Raw genomic sequence first — 20868 nt, forward strand, 5'->3', positions numbered from 1 at the left:
ATAGCAACTGCAGGGTATAAGCATTGTGAAACCAAGTGAAACTACCATGCAGCCAGGCTTGGGGTAAAAGCTGATGTAGGATATGCAGAACACTGAAAACCTTTCTTTACTTTTTTTTGCATCATACAAGCATGTCTCTTATTTGTTGATGGCTTCATACTGTGTTGAAATTATTGTGCATTGTACTGTGTCTTTAACCTGCCTGCAAAGCAATTTTCCCAATAAAGTAAGTAAATACTACAGGACGTGTGTACATTTGTGCGAGCACAGGCCTCATTACATGAGCTGCTTTTATCTGGTCTGGGTAGAACAGTCCAGTAAACCAGAGCAGAAGGGATTCCAGTGCATATTATTTGGCTGAAGGAAATAAGATAGACCATGCTGCTTTAGTTTCGCATAGCACAGCTGTTAACAGGATGAGCGAGCGTCTAACAATGCTTAAAACCAACGGTGTAATTCTCTTTGTAAACACTGCCATCAGCAATGAGCCAGTTCTGCGCTAGTGAGTTAGGCCATTTGTTACTAGATTACTGTAGTTTTACAGAGGAGCAAAAAAACTAAGCTCCATCTGCATCAATAATCCCACTACCTTGCCTTGCATAAGCCAAATGAATAAACATTCTACTACCTTCACGGTCTCAGACGTAATTTAGAGGTAATTAAATTCTGTATTTTGCAAATACATACTGTAGTATTTCAGGGGTAAGTCAGAAGCTTGAGGAAAGGGAAAGAAACACTACCTACAGTATATATTTTTAAAAAGCCTAAAGCACATCCCTAACTTACTGTTTGAAACCAATGCAGGGCTATAAAGAACAAAGCTTTTCTAAAGCTCTCCTCTCTTCACTTTGTAAGCTGTGGAAGAGCAGAGCTATAAAAAAATGATCTGACAGCAGTCTCTACCATGTTCTGAAGTTCCTCTTGTGGTGGCAACACAAAGGTTGTCACCTGCTGGGGAAGTTTCACTGTTCCAGATGCAGATAGCAATCAAATTTTACTTTCATTCTATTCACATTTCAGAAAGGTCTGCTTTTAAAGATTACCGCCATGCTGCATTTTCTTAAACCTCTGCTTTTTTAAGGTACAGTAGCTATAAAACTACCTAAACAGCACGCCACTTCCATTTTCACAAGAGCAATGGCATTCTGAAATTTTATTGTCAGACCAATTCACGACTGAAATGTAGAGTACTTTCGATTATGTGTATTTCTCTTCCACAATATTGTTCAAACCCATTTTCTAGCTTCTTCTTAAACTCTTGAACCCTGATGGCTCTGTAAGCTTGCTCACATGCTCTGGTCACTGCTGCCTGACGAAGACATTACAGTAAGTGGGTATTTGACATGTGCTCATGCTGCAGTTCAGGTCTCGCCCTTGTAAGTGTTTGCCTTTTTCTTTTCATTAGCATATCTGCAATTGCAAGTGAAGGAAAAATAAAATGCAGGGGGTGCAAATTTGGTTGAGTAATCATGGAGAGGTGTCCCTCTCTTCCCAGATCAACAACTGAGCTGGCAGCTAAATCAATAGCTTAGATTTCTACCGTCAGAATATATACATATCAATTCCAGGGCCAATTTGCTGCTCACTGGCTCTTTAATCAGCCCCAAGTGCCCCATAACATCACCAAATACCAATGGCAGAGAACGCGATTTTATTGATAACACCCTTCATAACCATTAATATTATTACAGGAATAAAATAACCAATCTTGGTTGCTCTTAAGCCACAAGCTCTGCTCATAATAAATGATGCAATGACGTATACCACATACTGGAAAAAAATATGTTTGATCCCAGGTTATAAATTTCAATCTTTTTTTTTCACCACGAGCATTGCTGGGGATTTATTTTAAGTCAACTGAACTGGAAAAGAAAATAGAAAATAGAAAAAAATATATAGTTAGTGCTAGACAGACAGGTCTAGTCACAGTTTTAAAAGAAATGAGAGGAAGAGATGACTAAGGTCAAGATTTGAGCTGCGGTCCTGACAAACACATTGACACATGTCTTCCTGGGAGAAGAGTGAGAAGGCAACATGTCTCCAGTAGGTCAAACTCTGTGCTGCCACAGTACTTGCAAGTGTCAAACATGTCATCACCATCAATGGTATACTGATTGTGAGCTCATTTAAATTTTATTTATAAACTAACTTAACAGTTGGTATAAAATATAATAATCAGTAACATTTCTATAATTCTGAAATGAGTGTTCATCTAATAGGGTCTTAATTAATCTCTTCATTATCATATATTATACATTATACTTTACAAATATTTTTAATCTATATTATAAATTATAATATATTAATAAATAAATACAGAAATTTGCCTTGTATTTTTGTAGAAAGTACTGACAAAGGTGAAGATCCTTACAGAAGCCTCATACATAGAGAAGAATCACACTATCTCTACAAAAGGTTGCAGCTGTCCAACGGCCATCACTGAAAGAGGATTTCAGCTGGGTCCAACATGTTACAACTCAGGGTACAGTAAATCTCTTCACTTCCACACCAACAAAACATGCTTGTTAATTTAGTCCCAAATCAAATAGTTGTCATAGCTTGCCGCCTGTCAGTCAGCAATCCTCAACTGGGCTTTTATTAACCGAAAAGAATTTGAAATGTCAAATTCTCGCACATAACATGCAAATCACTTTCTTTTAAGGCCATATCTGGTCAATTGTAAAAATCTTATGTCTTTTTGACTGCTAGAGTCTCTTTCACTGCACTGCAATGTCATTTAACTAAAAATGAATGCCGCATGGAGTAGATGAAGCATAATGCATAATAGGTATGTGCATAAATACTCTCCATTATACAGAGAATATTAGAGATGGATCTGACACGATTGCATGGGCTGAGAATGACTTGCTTTTGCTTTGCCTTCATTTTTTCAGAGCAAAATGAAAACAAATTCAAAAGACTGGGAAACAACATCCCAAGGTCCATTTTACAGACAAGATTCTTATTACATCAAGCTCTATCGACAAAAAGGTGTTTTGTATGCTGCAGAAAGCATCGCCGCACAATATTTCAAATTCAGCAAGCATATGAAATAACTTCCTTCCTGAGGTTAAGGATAAAGGGCCATTTTTCTACATTTCAACTTGCACTGTGCTGTTTATACTCCCAAGACAACATCAAGCTATATTTTGCCAAAACAACTCCAAGGGTGGACATCTTTTTTACTTAGATCTGTCAAACAAAGAGTTTCTTACAGCAGGACTCCATACAGCTAGTCACAAACAAAATGTTTTAATCCAAAAAGACGAAAATATTTAAGATGTTACCCGGTCCCTAGTCAATAATCCTACGTTTCTACTAAAAACATTAAAGAAAAATAATAAGGACAGAACTCACAACAGGTTTCCAGTCTTCCTTTTTTTTGCAAGTATTTGGGAGATGTCTTCAGTGGTTTTTTTTGTAATGTAACTTTACTGGTTCCAGGTTAATGTGAAAGATAAAACCTTTCCGTGCAAACAGCCCCTGACAAGGCTGGGACCTCAGCACTAACACCAGTCCTGTTTTGCAAGCTTGTGCCACCATACCTTCCCCTGTCATGGACACTATAATGACGACAGACAGATATGGCCCACTGTAAGGTTACAGCTGCTGCCACCTGAGAAAATCTGCAGCATCAGAAATTTCCCACATCCCTTCGATAATCTAGCAAGGGCAGAAACAGCCCACTATGTCAACCAATCATTGGAAAATGAATCACTTTTTTCCACTGCTTATCAACACCATTGCTTTTCCAGGTGCAGATCTCTGGATTTTAAAGACTGAACTCTTGTAAAGTGAGTTCATGATTTCACCAGCTGCTTGGGCCGCTACAGAATCACACCTGGGCTGCTGGAGGCCTCTTCTGGTCTGTGCTCTGTGTTATTGCCGTTTGAACCAGAGGGACCCGACAGAACAACATCTTCCTCTGTCAAGACGATTTGCTTTGTCAGACCAACAGTTTGGGAGTGAAGCACACCGTAAGCAGACACAGGTTACAGCTAGGGTTCACACTTCTGCCAGGAACTGTTCTTTGTGCTAACTGTTAAAACAAACTTATTGATGGGATTAAGCAGTCAACCATGTATGAATGACTGGTGTCGTCCAAACCAGTGTAGCAGTTAATTCAGTATAAATTATACCTTTATCATTTGTATCTAAGGTAACAGACAGGTACAAATGCATATACACACACTCTGTAGAGGTTACATCTCAATGAGCATGTCTTTTCAGGGCATTGTGTTCCAGAAGCTGACGACCACAACAGTGCGTCTGCCCGGAGATGGCACTGAAATCTGTCTGCATGGACTTGGGAATACAATTGCCTCTTTATAACAATAATGAAATGTTTGAACCACAGTATGATTAAATTAGCAACAGATGTACTGCTTTCCCTCTGAAAGGCATTATAATGCAATACACACAAGCAGTGAGAGTAGCACAGCAGTGCCTAATGAGAGGTAATGGACTTTGGGATACCCAATACTCACTGTCTTCTCCGGGACAGGGCATGCCTGGTTTTTCTGGAATGCTGGGGAATACTGGAACAGAGCAAATTCAGAACAGAAACCATTAACAAAATTACACTATGACCCATACCACACCATCAAGAACAAACATCACTGTACACAGATCCTTAATGTATCAGGAAAACTATATGAAAAATATTTTTGTGCTTCAAATTATCGGCATCATCATTAATCCATTTTTAATAACTACTTTGTCCAATACCAAATGATAGCCATAGCCTCCAGAATATGGGCCCAAGACAGGAAAATGTTGTAATGAACAGATTTAAATTATAATAAAGAACAGATGATTTTTTATCATGTTTAGCATACATCCTTTTCCAGAACAACTAGCAACACTAGCAATACATTTGCGTAGGTAAGTACAAGTAAGAACATTGGCAAGTTCAAGGAAGATTTATTTCTATGAAAAAAGGATGAGACAAAAAATGATAGAATGACCTGGACAAGCTGGAAGTCCAAGGAGCAGAATGAAACAGAATGGATACTAAGTAGTAATGAAGACAACCTGATGACATGAAGACTGTTGTTCAAATGATAAAGAAAATCATGTTGTGCGTTTGAGAGTTGAGAACATTGGTGCATTATGGACCATGAGTGACTTAAGAATGTGATTACGATTAAAGTTTACAGGTGCTGTCCAACAGATGAGCCTTGACCAGGCACAGACAGATGGTCAGACAACAAGCAGTTAAGATTTCTGTGAGGGCTGCAGGAGAATGAACCACTCATGATGTCCACTGAGGAAATATCATATTAAAAGCAACAGTTTGTGTGAAATTATTGTTTTCCCAATTCTATGTAAATCAAGAGCTCCTTGCCCAGGACACAGGTCACCAACATGACTATGTAAGTGTTTAAAAAGAGACACACCCTACAAGGATCTTCATAAAATGAGCTTAAATAAGCTTCATAAAAAGTGGAGCTTAGAGAGAAGGAAGTGAAACCTGAAATTCCAGTGGCCTGGCTGTCATATTACTTCCCTTGCTATAGCTTAAGCTAATTAAATTATGGGGAAGGATCATAGAGGAAAAGGTCAAATATATATTAAATTGTTATTCAATTTCCTTCTTTCAATGAACCACGCTGCTCATTGAATTTAGGACATGTTCCCTACATAAGTCAGCAAAAATGAGAATGCACAGCATAACTACATTGATAGCTGTTCTGGAAAGACGGCTTATGTTTTTTTTTTTTGAAGTCTCTCCAATAACTACTCGTCTACCTAAGTGATGCCATGCTTTGTCCGGGCTCAGGCTGCTCAAGGAGTGCCACTACCTCAAGAGAATGCTAATGGAGAGCTTATTGGATGTGCCGAGACCCCAGTGGCTTCTAATCTCATCATCATTCTACAGAAGCTCTGTTTGCTGTGTTGGCCTCAAAGGCACTGTGTGCAGAAAAGCAACTTTCATACCCACTCAGGGAACACAGGATTACCTGTTGTTTTTAGAAATGCTTCTGTGGAACAAAAGTGTGAAGATGATGCTTCCCTTTAACTTGCAAAGCTGAAATTAAACAGTTATTATTGTTTCTGGCATTATTATGGTGAGTGCTATTATGTAATGATTTGTCAGGGTAATAAATGCTGTAAGACTAACAGGTAAACTGCCTTTTCTGGTCTCCAGAAAGCATTAATAAAACTGAATTAGAAACTAGAACAACAGTGAGTCATTTCTTCTGTTCCGTGCTTGAACCTCGGGCTGCCGTGAGCAGGTTTGAAATATTGGCTGGCCACGCAAGCACCTGAGTCTGCTGCAGCATGAGTTACGTTATTAGACATCAGCTGCAAAAGTAGGTTTGAAGCTCCTTGACTAAAAACAATGTCCTCGGCACACTCTGCAAAGCTGCTTTTAAAGCTCCAAAGCGAGGGCGAGGGAGAAGAGGGAGCGGTACCGTGGACAAGTAGGCCTTCCTTTCTGTTCCGGCTGTACAAACGAAACGCTTCTTCCAGTTCCATCTGGGATGAGATGGTGCAGGGATCACCTACAGGACAGGCAAAAGAGGGAAACTGAGGAAGAGAAAACTGTGCAGTGAGCTAGACTGTATTGTATTTCTGTTTGTGTCTGAAACGTGTCTTCTGCGTGTTATAATTTCGTCTCCACAGCACTGTCCTGCGGTTTTCTGCTCTGATGACCAGAACACAGCTGTAAGGGTCAACTTTTCTCCAAGGGATTCAACCCTCCACTCAGAAAGAACCTGGAAACTGAAGCAAGCACTACGTAAGAGACTGCAAACGTGGAAACAAGACTTTACTGAGCTATCCGCATGATTAAAAAAAGCCATTAAATTCAGCAAATTACAAAAACAAAGTGGAGTCCGTTATGCGTAACACATTTTACATTTTGAATTCAAATTAATTCCAATTTAATGTCTCATTCTCATTACTTTATTTTTGACAGGAAAACAGACATGAATCCAGCGATTATTTTTTTTCATTTGACTGCTCTGAGACTCAATTGGTATGCCAGTGACAAGTCAAAACACAAACAAAGGTATTAACTAGTTCAATGATACAAATAAACCCTGTTCGCATATAATATTAATATCTCAGCAGACCAGACAGAGGCGCAGAGATGGGGGAGACATCTTGACCTATCTGCATTTATTATGAAAGACAATAGACCTCCTGTAACCTGTGGAAAAGAAAAGGAGACAAGTGGATGTCATTGTTGCCATGCTATTTCTACACTCAACTGGATGTGATGAACTGGAAAAGCGGATGTTTCCTGGATGGAGTATACATGTTCTCCCATATTTATATCCATGTGGGTTTTTTGGGGGGGTGTCCCAAGTTTCCTCCCACTCTCCATACTGTTCATCAAGCCATCCCTACATTGGACTACATTGTGCTGTATGTACGTATGTGAACCCTGTGATGAACGCCTGCCCCATCTAGGATGTAGTCCTGCCTCGTGCCCTGTCCCTACCAGCTACACATGATCCACGTTCTGAACCGCATTCATGTATGTGGGGTACTTGAGGATGATGGGAGGATGTTCGGAACATTTAGTTGAAAGAGTATAATCCCACATCTTAAATTGCTTTTAAACATTTTGCCACTTCTGTCACTTATACAAAACATTTTTTGTAGCTTAAAAAAATGCTGGTATTCTTTTTATTTGTGATGAGAACCTAGACAACACCTACAGTATACGAGCAGATTTTAGTGTTACTGTGTGAGCAACAGAGGCTGGCCTCTGGGGTGAACCAATTCATTGCTGTAGCAAAACTCCGCAGGATGTGCAGGAACCTGTTTGCGAGCATTTCTGCAAGCAACCTGACACACCTGACAGCTATGTAAGTACATACTGTACATATGCAGGGAGCAAGGGGGTTGGCAACCATGCTTTGGTGGATTTCATAAAAGATGCATGAACACGTCATAGAGAAGAAACTGGAAAAAAAGGAAACCCATCTCAAATCCCCTCCTGAAGACTCCAGGCTTAGATGAATACTTCAAGGTTTTTCTTTTGTACACTGAAGATAGATCGTATCACATGAAAACTCAGAATATGCAGCAGCTCAGTATGTGTATTTCATGGATTTGTGTTAATGTTATTCAAGCTCCAAATCAATACGATTTAATCACAGCTATGTCTGCTATCAAAATTTAGAATCACATTTGCTGCCAAACTTATATTTTATACTGTATATGTGTAATCAAAACCTGAGGTTCAAAGTTTCTTTTTTCAGGAAGAATTATTACTCCGCAGTGCTGTGTCTACCCAGACATCCTGCTGCTGTTATTAAAAATTCACTGACAGCTTGACTGGCTTGTGTAGCAAGAAAGGGATGGGACTGAAACACCTCTGAAAGGCAATTTTTTATTTGCCCTGAATTTGCAGGTATGCCTTAAAGTAAACAGCTACTGCACACCACAATGTGATATGACATACAAATAGTATTCACATGCCGTATTAAACAGTTTTTTAAAAAATATTTTAAAACTCTTATTAAACAGAATATAAAAATAGAACTTCCCTCTGTATGAAACAACTGGGGAAAAACATTTCTCGGATGAATGATGTTAGAATGTTTCCTGTCAACAGCCATTCAGGGAGAAAACTGTGACAGCAATGTCAGCTACCTTTTCTATACCTAAGAGTTTTTTTCCTGTAATGTGGTAGCTCTCCTTTCTTCAAGGTGTTTTTTTTTTCAAATGGCTGTTCTATTTTGTTTTTGAAAAGCATTTCACGATTATTTTCAGAATTAGGCTATAATTTTAAAAAACAGTGTTTTGTGGCATGTTTACACAGATATAGTGACAAAATAATTACTAGTAAGATTACGGAATTTCACAGGTAGGCAAAAGCCTCACCAACAGAACAGGTGGCTTTATCCCAGTATGGCCATTGGATTGCTCTGATCACTGAGGTGAACACAAATGTTCTTTGCAAGGAAACATTACATTATGACCTCCGAGTAATCAGGCAGAAAGCCTCACGTCACGTCTCTCCAAGCCCACCCAGAATAATACCAAGAGAAAGCCACAGACCTTCATCATCGATCCACTTGAGAGTGATTGGCTGCTGCTGAAGCAGGTTGCACATGTCTCTGACCTCATCACACAGCTCAGTGTAGGTCATTGAGGTATCCAGGTCTGTGATCAGCATGTCCCTGAAAACAAACGAGCAAGAGTTCATTTCTGGTACGCGTCAGTGGTTTCTTCATGAAATCCATCAAGAAGATCAAACGCTTGTGAACTGAAACACCTAGAAGCCAAAAAGCAAGAGTATGTTTAATGCAAAGAATAAAGAATTAATCTGATAAAAGTAACTGAAAAATTAGGCTTTACAGAAACACTTTCCAAGCTTGGGAATTCAAAACCCATTAAGAGTTAAGACTGAAACAGAGTTATTGGCTAGTACCTTAATTTTTTTATTTTGCTAGAATTGTTTCATCTTCTAATGCACCTGTGGAAAATTAGTACAGTATTTAGGAATATGACTGTAGAATCTGTACAGGTTTTAATAGTACTGTACTTACAGTTACAGGGTTACAGTTACAGTTACAGTTTTACAGGGTTACTGACACCTCATGAGCCCAAGACTCTAATTCTTGGTTCTAAGAGAGTTTGATAGTAAGATAAACATTCTTCTCTAAAGGTTTTTTTTCTGGAATTTAAAGGCACTAAGACAATGACACAATCAGAGCCTAACTAAAATACCTTCACTTATCGCACACATCTTTGTCTCAAGAAGAGGTCTGATAGAAGAAGAAATAAATACTCTTTGAAATGTACAAAAACACTTGTTCTTTGCTTCAGCTTTCTTTCTACAAAATACAACAACAGGAAAAAATCTATGAAAGCTCAAACAGTATTTTTCCTCTCTCTTTTTCCCTGGGAGCAAGTTGAAAGTAATTTAAAAAATAATAAAGTGAGAGAACTTACTCCACTTCAAGTGTACTCAAGTGAAAAAATAAAGCACCAACACCTCAACAAAACATTAAAACAAAGAACAAGAACACGAGAAGTTGGCTTCAGCACAACCTTTCACTCCGCATCTTTGATTAGGCAGGGGAATGCCTGACAAATTAGGCTACAATAAATGTCACAAAATAAGACGCATGGTATGAAACAGATTCACTGAGCCATAATGGGATTTCTCACACACTACCCTAGCCAAGATCATGGTCCTTCGCATCTGGGGAAATAGTCAGTCTGCTTGTACTGTCAAGGAAGTCAAAGTACAAATAAATTATTTCCAAGATGAAGTCATCATAGTAAAATCAGAAGTATTTAAATAGTGCTGTTGATGTAAATTTGGTAAGCAAAGATATGGATGGGCAAAGGAGGGGCAACAAGACTTTGTTGCTCAGTAGTACAATATTCAGATGAACATGATCAGGGCATTTACTGCGAAGTCTATGACACTCTTTATTGGAAAGAACTACTGCTACCATCCTCTGCAGAGCCACAGCAAGGAATGAGAGGCTCTGCTGTTTAAAAACACACATGTATATTGCGAACTGTGCCATCTGGATAAGAGATGTGTTGGTAAGCAGACTGGGCTGAAAGTTACTAATTGGAGGGTGCAAAAACAATAAAATATTTGGCAATTTGAAATCCAGAATAAGAAACTTCTACCAGTCACTCAGACGTCTCTTGCCAATTAACTTTACACGAGATCTCAGGAGTATAAATTGCATCCAAACATGCAGATATAAATCAAGTTTGCCCAAAATAATATTGGTTACCACAGCACTGTTCAAAGGTGACAAGCCCATTCAAACCCTATATAATGAATATATATACAGTATATTCATTGTATCAACTGTTCTGGTGTCAAATACCTGTATATACATGGAAATAGATAATGAAAGCAATATCTGTTCTGTGTCAGTGACCAATTGATCAAGCATTTGAGAACAAGGCTCTTTTTCAAATCAAATCCCTCGTCTATAGCAATGTCTTATAAATATCAAGAGTCCTTGAAAAGGTTAATGAAGACTGAAAGCATAAAATGTCTCTATTACATTATCAATGACCAGTAGCCCCGATCCCTTTATTTTGGCTTACTGGCGCACTCTTCAGCAGGGGAAGCAATTCATAAACTGCTTCAAACGTCACATTATTTTACGTTTTCGATGACAAATCCTAGAGGACAAGTAAATACTTCACTGATTGTCTATGGAAAAAAAATATTTAGTGACTTCAAAATCCATCGTCGAAAGCTGACAGTTTTAAAAAACATCTACTCTGCCTTCTCACTCTCCTGCCTGTCTCTTGTTTGTGGCCATTTTTTATCTTGAAAGATGAAAGAATAAATAGGGAAAAATGAAAATGCTGCCATTCAATCTTCTTTCGTCCAATCATTGAGACCAGTACACAATTTCATTTAGCATTTTTTTAAACAATGTTGCATAAACCATTTCCATGTGCACACAATTAAACATTACTTTGCACAAATTAAATTAAAACAAATTAAATGGGATTCAGCTATAGACAACCCCATTTAACAAACTCAGTCAAGCCAATATAATCAGGATTAGCTATTACTAATATATCTGAAAGGTTACTGCTGATGGTAATAACTGCAAAAGCCTCAAGAGACTTACACATCAAATTCCCTTAAAAGTTCTGAGGCCCAAGATTCACAAGCTTAGCTTCAGAAATATTAGAGTGAAAGCGCAGAGCTCATCCTTTTTCTAAACCTGACCCATAATCTCTGCTTATTCTCTGCGTGCAAAATGTGATGGCTTTCATTGCATTTAGACAGGCACTCTGCCTTGGGGCAGGAGCACTCAGCCCCATTGACATTTAAGCTCTGAGTCAAAACTTGCTTCAGCGAGTCTTTTCTTGCTGTATGAAGAATCACACTAACCCATCACAGCCAATCTCTAAGTCATTACATTCTTTTTTTGGTGCAGCAATTCTGCAGTATTGCAAGGTCCGCACAGAATCAGATAAAGAAATAAAAAGCAATATACTGTAGAAATCGAACACAAAAAATGTGCCGAACGTCACCAACTTGGAGATTATATTAAAGTTTTTTCTAAAACGTGTGGGCTTGGTTGTTCCCTCTACCGTAAATGAAAATTCCATCACATGATTTGTCGATAACGCATCAAGCCAGTGAAGACCTGACCCTCAAGGAACATCCCTCAGACAAAAGCATCCTTTATGTAATGCTTGAGGAATTATTTCTTACCCTACACTTGGCAAATCAAAAAAGAAGGACATGAAGGCCTAGTCTCGACCATCTCCAGTTTGACAAATTGGTACACCTATACCATCTATTTAACTGTTCTGCCAAAGAATAAGCTACTTTCAGAAACTTATCGCTATTATTGAAAAAGCAAAAACTCACAACCTAATCTTTGTGCAGTTTATCTTTGATTTTTCTCTGATGCCAGGCTGTACGCTTCGGTGTGGTCATACTCGGCAATCAGACATGCTTTATTAAAGGGTGTCTTGTATCAGATAACATTCCTCACCTCCTTCACATCATCCATGCAACCACAGACATGGGCTCTGTTGTGCCGTTCTTTCATCAGAGGTTTAAAAGGTTTTTCAGTGGGAATATCTTTGTCTTGGTATGGTTTTAGATTATACAGGCTTGGGTTCGTGTTTTTTTATTATGGTCAAAAACGTCTGTGCTGACCCTTTAGTAATCATATTAAAAGCTAGGAAGTACTCCTCCCAGTGTGCTATTTCTAGGGGCTGTCATTGGGTATGTCCTCTTTCACCTTTGCTGGTTTGGGCTGTCTTTTGAACCACAAGCTGTCTACCAGTCTACTATTTTTATCCTGATTTCTGTTATGAGATTTCAGCGTCGCATATCACTTTATGCTGATAAAGCACTGTTGCATGTTGACGTCTCCCAGTTCCCGCCTCGTTTATTGACTGCTTTTGATGATTTCAGTATTCTCTCATCGGTCCAGGTCAGACTGATTGTTGTTAACGATGGCAATGCAGAAGATCAGTTTACCTTCGATTTGCTGTAGGTTAAACACATCATTCCTTGGATACTAAGACTAAAGCTCAAACTTGTCAAAACAGTAAACAAAACATGTTTTGAACACATAGGCACCTTCTCCTCAAACTTGCATCTGATATAAAATTTAAAGTGCTTCCCTTACTAGACTTTTTTTTACGATTCCTTTTACTTTTTTCTTCCCATTTTAAGGTCTTGATAGGATTTACCGCATGCTCAGATTTCTAAATGTGTTTGGAAAGCGAAATAGCTGTGTATTAAATTGTCACACTAACCATCATGAGGGATCTGCTGGGGATTTAGATACCAAAAACATTCAATTTTATTTCTACTCCTTCATTCTGAGGGAACGATCTGTCTAGTTCAATACTGACACTCCTGTGTCTAAGCATCTATTTGAAGAAAGTCTGTTTTTCCTTATAGACCAATTCAGTCAAGATCTAATTTATACTGGTGTTCTGTTTAGACCCCATCGATTTGGGACCTAAAATTTAACCTATTTGGTGCTAAGTACAAAGATTAACAACATCTCAGAAAACATAGCTTGCCTTTGTCTAATAGGACATTGTCCTATTTTCTATCATCACAAACCCACAATCAGAGGGGATCACAATGTGTGATATTTTTGATAAGTATGGTATTCACTCGTTACAGAACTTGCACTCACAGTAAGTACTCCCTGTCTCTTCTGTCTTTACCAACATCTCCATTCTGCAGCACAGGCCCACAGTGACAGGTCTGTCCACCTCCACCTGCCTGTACAACCCACTGGACTTCAACAGCAAAACAGAGAGGCTGGCTTCTTCCATGTATGAGGAATATTTGAAATAGAGACTTGAAACACACTTAATTTTTCCAGGAAATTTCTTTATCGGCAACATCTGGGATAATACATATCCAGACCCCAATAATCCTATTCATCCACTTAAATCTTTTTCACTTGATGGGCTACATTTCTCATAAATGCTATCAAATATAGTTAGTCCCTAGTGTCTTGTGTACACTCTTTACATGGCAAGCATTATCCACATGCTTACACATTTAGAGTATACTCTGGAAGTGGGTTATTTTTTTATTTTATTCTAGACAAGGACATCCTTTGCCCTCACCTAGTGCTTTCATGGAAGGATGCTTCTGAGCTTGGTCTCTCACTGCAACAGAAAAGGATCTCTATGGCTGGTCAATAGGCAGCTAAAAAGGTGTTGGCAGGACATTCCCTCCGCTGGCATCATGAATCCTGTCCTATCTTCACTATTTATCTGGAACCCCTTACTAGTTGGATTCTTGGTGCTGAGTATGACACAGTAAGGACTAAGTGTTCTTCCACTTATGTAGTCAAATCCTTATTTCACCATATCTGATATTATTTCAGGGAATGTTTGGCTAATGTCAACATATATGTCTTTTAAACATATACAATATTTAATTTAATATAAATTTGTATCTAATATTTTTTGCTTACTACAGAAGACACTCTGCATTTCTAAACACAGCTATAATTTCTCATGAACACCACAGCTGCAATCATGTCTTCTTATATTCTCTTACGTTTTGTTTCTAAACCAGTCACTCCCGTGGGCTTGCAGACTGAGCTATAATTAAAACAGAAAAGGAAGCAATGGAAAGAAGCAGGTGACACACAGAGACAGACACTGTATTTGCATAGATCAATACCAATTTGTTCTAGCTGGTCCAGTTTCAAATGGCCAAGTCTTGCTCACAGTATTAATGTGACTTACTGCCCTCTGCTGGGCAAGACTGCACATAAACACCCTGTGAAACCGATTTCATACTATACAACAAATATTCCCCAAGTACCCTTTTTTCCTGAAACGAAAATTTATAAAAATAGTGATGCATTAACATGCTTTAAACAACACCATCTATTGCCCATATTCATCTGATATTTTTCTTCATTGTTTCGGATGACTTGGGCTCACCAAGCATGCCACCACTCCTGCATGGCTTCCACTACACCTCTCTGACCATTAACACACCCCGGTGCTGAATCTCTCCATTGCAGCAACAGGCCCGTGGGTATCCATGGAAACCTCAATAATCTTGCCTTATTAAATAATTAGAAGAAGTTGTTTCCAGGCTAGTTATTTTCAGGTGTAGAGTGTGCTGCATGCCAATACTGTCTCACTGTTTATCAGCTCAGACACAGCACTGTGATTTCCTCCACTGGCTCTGCTCTGATGGACAGCTGGAAATGTCTCCTAACCTCATTCATTGGCAAACAAGCCTCAGCCACCATTATCAGTCAAAGAGCTAGACTGTCCTTCAGGCCTGATTATGTGCCACTACCACCAGGTATTGAGAAAGAAAAGGTTACTGCACCAAGTTTGCAACAAATGCAGGTACTATAACATGATACAGTACCTTTTTGAGGATTTAGAGCATGAAACAACATGAAAAGTCAATTTCACACATCCAGGAACAAACAGGAAGTTGCCCGCTTTCATGTGGAAATGAAAAATTAACCACAATCTTTTACAAAAGCGAGAATTATATCAGGAATCTTCTGTTGCCTTCGATAAGTCACTGCAGCTCAACATTTTAAACTCAGATCGCGCAGTTCGCTGAGAAGCAAAACATGAAAGCAATCATTTAGAAAACCGCATCACTGGGTTATTACTTCACAAAATCAACAAAAAGACAACATTCCCACCTCGATCTAGCTGCGAATTCAAGTTAAACTACTTGCTTTAAAATGTCACAGTGTGCTTCCTTTGACTGAAGAAGTATAATCACAACCTGTTCTTTGCGTGTTCTGACTCTTAGTACTGTAGTCTATTACACAAGAGGTCAATAATACCACTTACTGCACTCAACGCTATCAGACACCATCATGCTTTTCCCAGCACTACAGTGAACATGGATCTTTTCCATTACCGTGGAGTTTCAAACAGGAAAACAACCTTTTCATCTGAACTGTAAGGGCTCTGACAACAAAATTTTTGTCCGTTTATGACATGCTACAACTCTTATATCATTGACTGTGACTATCAACCCTTAGTAATCATGCCACAGATAAAAAATAACTTCAGATAATAAACAAATTGGAGCTGTGTTTCAGTCAGTCTGTTCCACGGGGGAGTCTGACATGTATTTGGCTGCTATCCTGAAATAAGATCCAGCTGTAGGAGAACAATTAGACATTGTGGGCTAGTGTCAGCAATGCTGCCTCTTGTGAATGGTTTAACATGAAGCTTCAGGGTCTTGTTCTGTGTACTACTTCACCAATAAATGTTGCCTAAGTTTCAATGTGCATATTGATTTTTCAATACAATAGTCCATTCAGCAGGTATCCACAGAAAATCTTTCATCAGAAATTTACAACAATGACAGCTACACCTGCAATGAGGAGACACTGGATGAACATTTCTAACTGTACAAAAACATGTAACATTTTTTTTTTAATTAAAACACTTAAACTATCAATTTGAATCCAGTTCATTAATATCAGATCTGGAAAATCCGTACTTCCTTGATGAAAAAACTTCCATTTGTTTTTACTTCCCTCCATTTCAGAAGTGATCTCTGAAACAGAGTGAAACAACAGCTTGTGCAGCAGCAGGTGTGACTAAATCTTTTTTTTTCTGTGCTTCGCAAGCCACACAAAGCCAAAAACTGTCTTTACTGTGCAAACTCTTTCTGTAAAGATACATAATGGCTTTTATGTCTCCGATTTATGCCCCCTCTTACTTGCTTGTCTTTTCAGAATTTGTTTTTGAAATTCTAATATCAAATAACATGTTATTTTGTGTATTTCTGTCTTTTTCTAAGGAAACTTCTATCAAGTTATGGGGAGAATGTATTCCTATTTCTTGCATATATGTTGCACATTTCACCTCAAAAGATCCCAAAGGTTTTCATTCAGGCGATGAACCCATTTCTGTCCCCATTAAAGTACAGACCCATCTAATGCCTCAGCTTTTTTTAACAATGCCATGGGATTTTTAATAGCCAAAAAATCAAGATCACAGTTGTGCGTTTCATCTAATGGATATTAGTTCCTCCAGTACTGTGTCCCTAGTCAACATACTGGGACATTGGTTTAGAAATCCTGCTCTAAACAGGAGAGCATCACCACCTACTGTTCCACCAACACCCCTTGAAGCAGCAAACAGATTTTCCTTAGAGCTCTCCAAGCCCAGTACTGACCAGATCCAGAATGGCTGATCGAGGTATTCTTGTGCTATTTATATCGGTACAGCATGCAAAAAATATTTTTACTGGAAAATAATTGGAATACTGCAACTCTGAGGGGATGGATTAAATAAGGCATTGTGAAGACATTGTGAACTTTGGTCAGTGATTTTTCTTGTATTAGGGGGTAGTATAGGATCACATCATTTTCATAATAAATGCGTCTTAAAGATGCATCTTGTAGAATCCAAGCAACATGAAACTGAAAGCTTTAAAGAACCAGGTAATATTTCCGGATCTTAACAGCGCATCACAAAACCAACCCTAAGCTGGGGAAGGGCTTTCAGTTGCTAAGCACATTTTCAATTGAATGTAATGACTAAAGGCTTTAAGTCTCTGTGTCTTTCTTCTAAACGGCGTGTAAGACATTTTTCATGCGCACTGTACAAACTACTCATTATTAAATAATAATATATGTGACACGCTGCCATTTGTCTGAGAGGACACTGTTCATGAAAGAGCTTCTGCAGGTCGTCCAGGTGCAGGTGGTGAGATATTAAAGTTAGCAAATGGTGGCAGTACTAAGTGTAAAACAATGTAAGAGTACAAGTGGCTCAGAAAGGCCTCCAGGAAGAGCTACTTCAGAAAGCAATTGACCCTAATTATGTCATTGACCCTTGTACTGTACAGAAAGCAAGAACTCAATCACCACGCAAGGCAACCTGCGTGTCGTCACAAGCTGCACTCTCCTGTCCTACCTCTAAGGTTTCTTCAAGGTCATGAGGGTGTGAACACACAAGGCTTATGTTATAAATTCCTAAGCACTGACAGTAAACAAGCTACAGTGGGAGCAAAAATTAAATACTGACAGAACAGCACTGGGGTTTTTCTTCTTACCACAAATTACATGAATTATCTTTTAAATACTACCTGCTGTATTCAAGGAGCATATAATCGTCATGTGTCAGTTATTCAGAAATGCTAGTTCTTCAAATCCAAGAGTACAACAGCGATACTCATGTAAGACTGAAAAAAATGCATTGATTTGTTGAACATCAGTGCAATTATTGCCTCTAGGCCACTACTCATAAACCAATGAAAACTCAAAGTGTTATTATAGTAAATTCTAGGGTTTTTCATTGTTTATATCTATTCTAGATAGCAGATACAGTTAAAGAATTAATACATTACTAGACCAGGTTATGGAGGAAATACAGGAATATACTATATGACTAATCTACCATTTTGTATTTTGCATAAGCAGATTCGCTGGTATCTTATTTTATGCAGTGCTAGAATAAAAGATTACAAACATCCCTTTAATACTTCAACTGAGGGATACATTCATTTTTCCTCTTTTTGGCATTTTAATTATATCAGGAATCAAAAACTAGGATCTGTAGTTTTCTTTTAACATTTTTTCCACTTCTCTAGAAATATTCCTAACACTAACTCAAAGGATTAAACTTAGATGCAAAACACATACTGTACTGTTAATGTATGCAAAATACTTTTTTTCCCAAAGCTGCTATCTAGGTAAAAATATCAGAAATCTAAAGCTCAGAGAATAGGAACTACCCTGACCCAATTTTCTTCAACTTGAGTGATATGATCTTTATCATACCACATGCTAACATGGTTGTTAATCCACTTTCTGTGAGACAGAAACAGCAGTTGGGAAATGAGGTTAATATTCTTCTCCCGATGACAGATATTCTGCCTGAATGGGTTCTTCCCCATGGGGAGTGGTGGCGCAGCAGGTCAGTGAGCCTGTGTCACAGCTCCTGGGCCCTGCGTTCAGTTCCAGACGAGGTCAGTGTCTGTGTGAAGTTGGCATGAGCGACAGGGTCGCAGTGATGTCAGTGACGGACATCCTCTCTCCTCCAATCAGCATTTTACCTCTTGTACACTGGTATGGAGCCTGTGATGTGTCAAAAGGTGAATGGGTCAAGGGGCGGGCAGGTCAGACGACACTCTCACTGTGAGAGAGTCCTTTGGTATTTTGAAAGTGAAAAACAAAACAATACCTACCTGGCCAGTTACCTGATAAGTTGAAGAAAAGAGCCTAATATGCAATGGAAAAACCATGTTTTGACACTATATTGGCTTTAGAAAATACAGCACAAACTGTGTGGTAACTAAATTTTTACTAACTAAAAGCAAACTAGAATGGAAGCCTGACCACAAAGTCCCTGAGGTAGCACAGACCAGCTCTTTCATTTTTTACCCTATATAAGAAAAGCACAGGATGAAAATACAGCTTTTGCATTAGTCATACAGCACATAAAACACTGAACTGCATGCCACTGCACAACAATGAAAAGACAGGGTTTATAACAGGCATCTCCACATACTGGAAGGGTTGAGCTCTGTAGTGTACAAAGGAAAATAAACACACAGGAGATTTTATCAGGAGTTCAGAAAGGATAAAGTTACTCCAGGAAGAGTGAAACAGGGAACATGAAATGTAAGCTAGAATCTACTGGGTGAAAAAAAGAAAAATCTATCCCAGGTCAGCTCTTTAAAGAAAACCAGGTTGCAGCTACAAGTGGTGTCAGTGGACTTGATGATGACACTTCCCTGTAGACCAGAATGTCCTGTCCAGCACTCCAATGTGGTGTAAGGAGACGCTGTGCTTCAGGAGGGGTCATCCTTCAGATGAAACATTACATTTAAAGATCCCAAGGCACTGTTTGAAAAAACAGAGGCATGGCCTCCCTCAAATCCTCCCACAATTCAAATTTGAAAGACAGAAACACATAAAACAACGTGGTATTGCTGACTTGTCCACCTGAACTGTATACTGGCTGCTGGTGCAGAAGGGCTGCTGTGTGTCACCCAAGCAGGTGCTGCAATTTAGTGGTAGATGAAGATGAATATCGGAAGCATGCTGGGACCCTTTGGGTAGAAAAGCACCACATAAATTGAATTCATTCTAATTAGACTTATTTGTTTCTCCTCTTCCTTCAGCCATTGCCCTTGCAACAACAGAACACGATGTGTCACATTTTTACTACAGAACTGAAAGTATGAATTAAATAGCAGTGCTGTGGTGGTGTTCTTATTTTTCAAACCCTCATGTGCAAAACGTGGGAAGAAAAGCCAGAGATATCTGCCTGTGGTAGTCAGGGTACAGTAACAGATTCCAGTGATAAAGGAAACAAAGAAAAAAAACCTTCTTGACTTTATCTTCCTGTGGTGAGTACAACCACCTCACAGTGATGAAAACCCTTTTGACAAACATTTCTTTTATCAGTACTTAACATTCTTACTAAAAATTGCCACATGGTCAGATATGCCGAGAACTGCTATTTGCAAAAAATGTGAGGGAATGAAAAATAAACTGAAGCAACACAATGATTCAGAGTTAAAAAATGCCACAGCATACCAACCAAATTTTTGTGGTTTTACCACATTTTACCACATTTTTTCAAGTTCATTGCATTTGTTATCATAACTGATCATTTCTTGAGGGGGCATAAATTCAATCCACTGAAATGTTTCTTTCCTTGATCGAGGCATGTTTCCACGTTTTGTGGTTATTATGCTGTTACGTGGCTTGCTTTTAATTTATTTGAAAGCTGATAAAAATGGATTGCAACACATTAGTGTTGCAAAAGGAACAGGATTCTGTGCTTCCTTTAGTTAAAGTAAATACTGCTATTTATGGGGGTTCTATTCCCTGCAATATAAAACTTTCCTGGGAGGCTAATTGAAGATGCCTCTTTTATGATTTTGTATGAAATTAAGCT

General features: G+C 38.6%; 1 protein-coding gene across 1 annotated transcript in view; it reads right to left on the bottom strand.

Moving 5' to 3' along the window:
• The window catches only part of prkcz (protein kinase C, zeta), a 161642-nt gene that overhangs the window by 126749 nt on the left and 14025 nt on the right, over nucleotides 1–20868 (bottom strand). The window contains exons 2-4 of the mRNA XM_088617497.1: nucleotides 9022–9143; nucleotides 6420–6509; nucleotides 4488–4538 (exon numbers count right to left, since the gene is read on the bottom strand). Coding sequence (XP_088473623.1) covers nucleotides 4488–4538; nucleotides 6420–6509; nucleotides 9022–9143 — 263 coding nt within the window. The remainder of the gene's footprint in view (nucleotides 1–4487; nucleotides 4539–6419; nucleotides 6510–9021; nucleotides 9144–20868) is intronic.

Source organism: Lepisosteus platostomus, chromosome 23 (assembly GCF_059453375.1).
Source record: "Lepisosteus platostomus isolate fLepPlt1 chromosome 23, fLepPlt1.hap1, whole genome shotgun sequence".
NCBI classification, from domain to species: domain Eukaryota; kingdom Metazoa; phylum Chordata; class Actinopteri; order Semionotiformes; family Lepisosteidae; genus Lepisosteus; species Lepisosteus platostomus.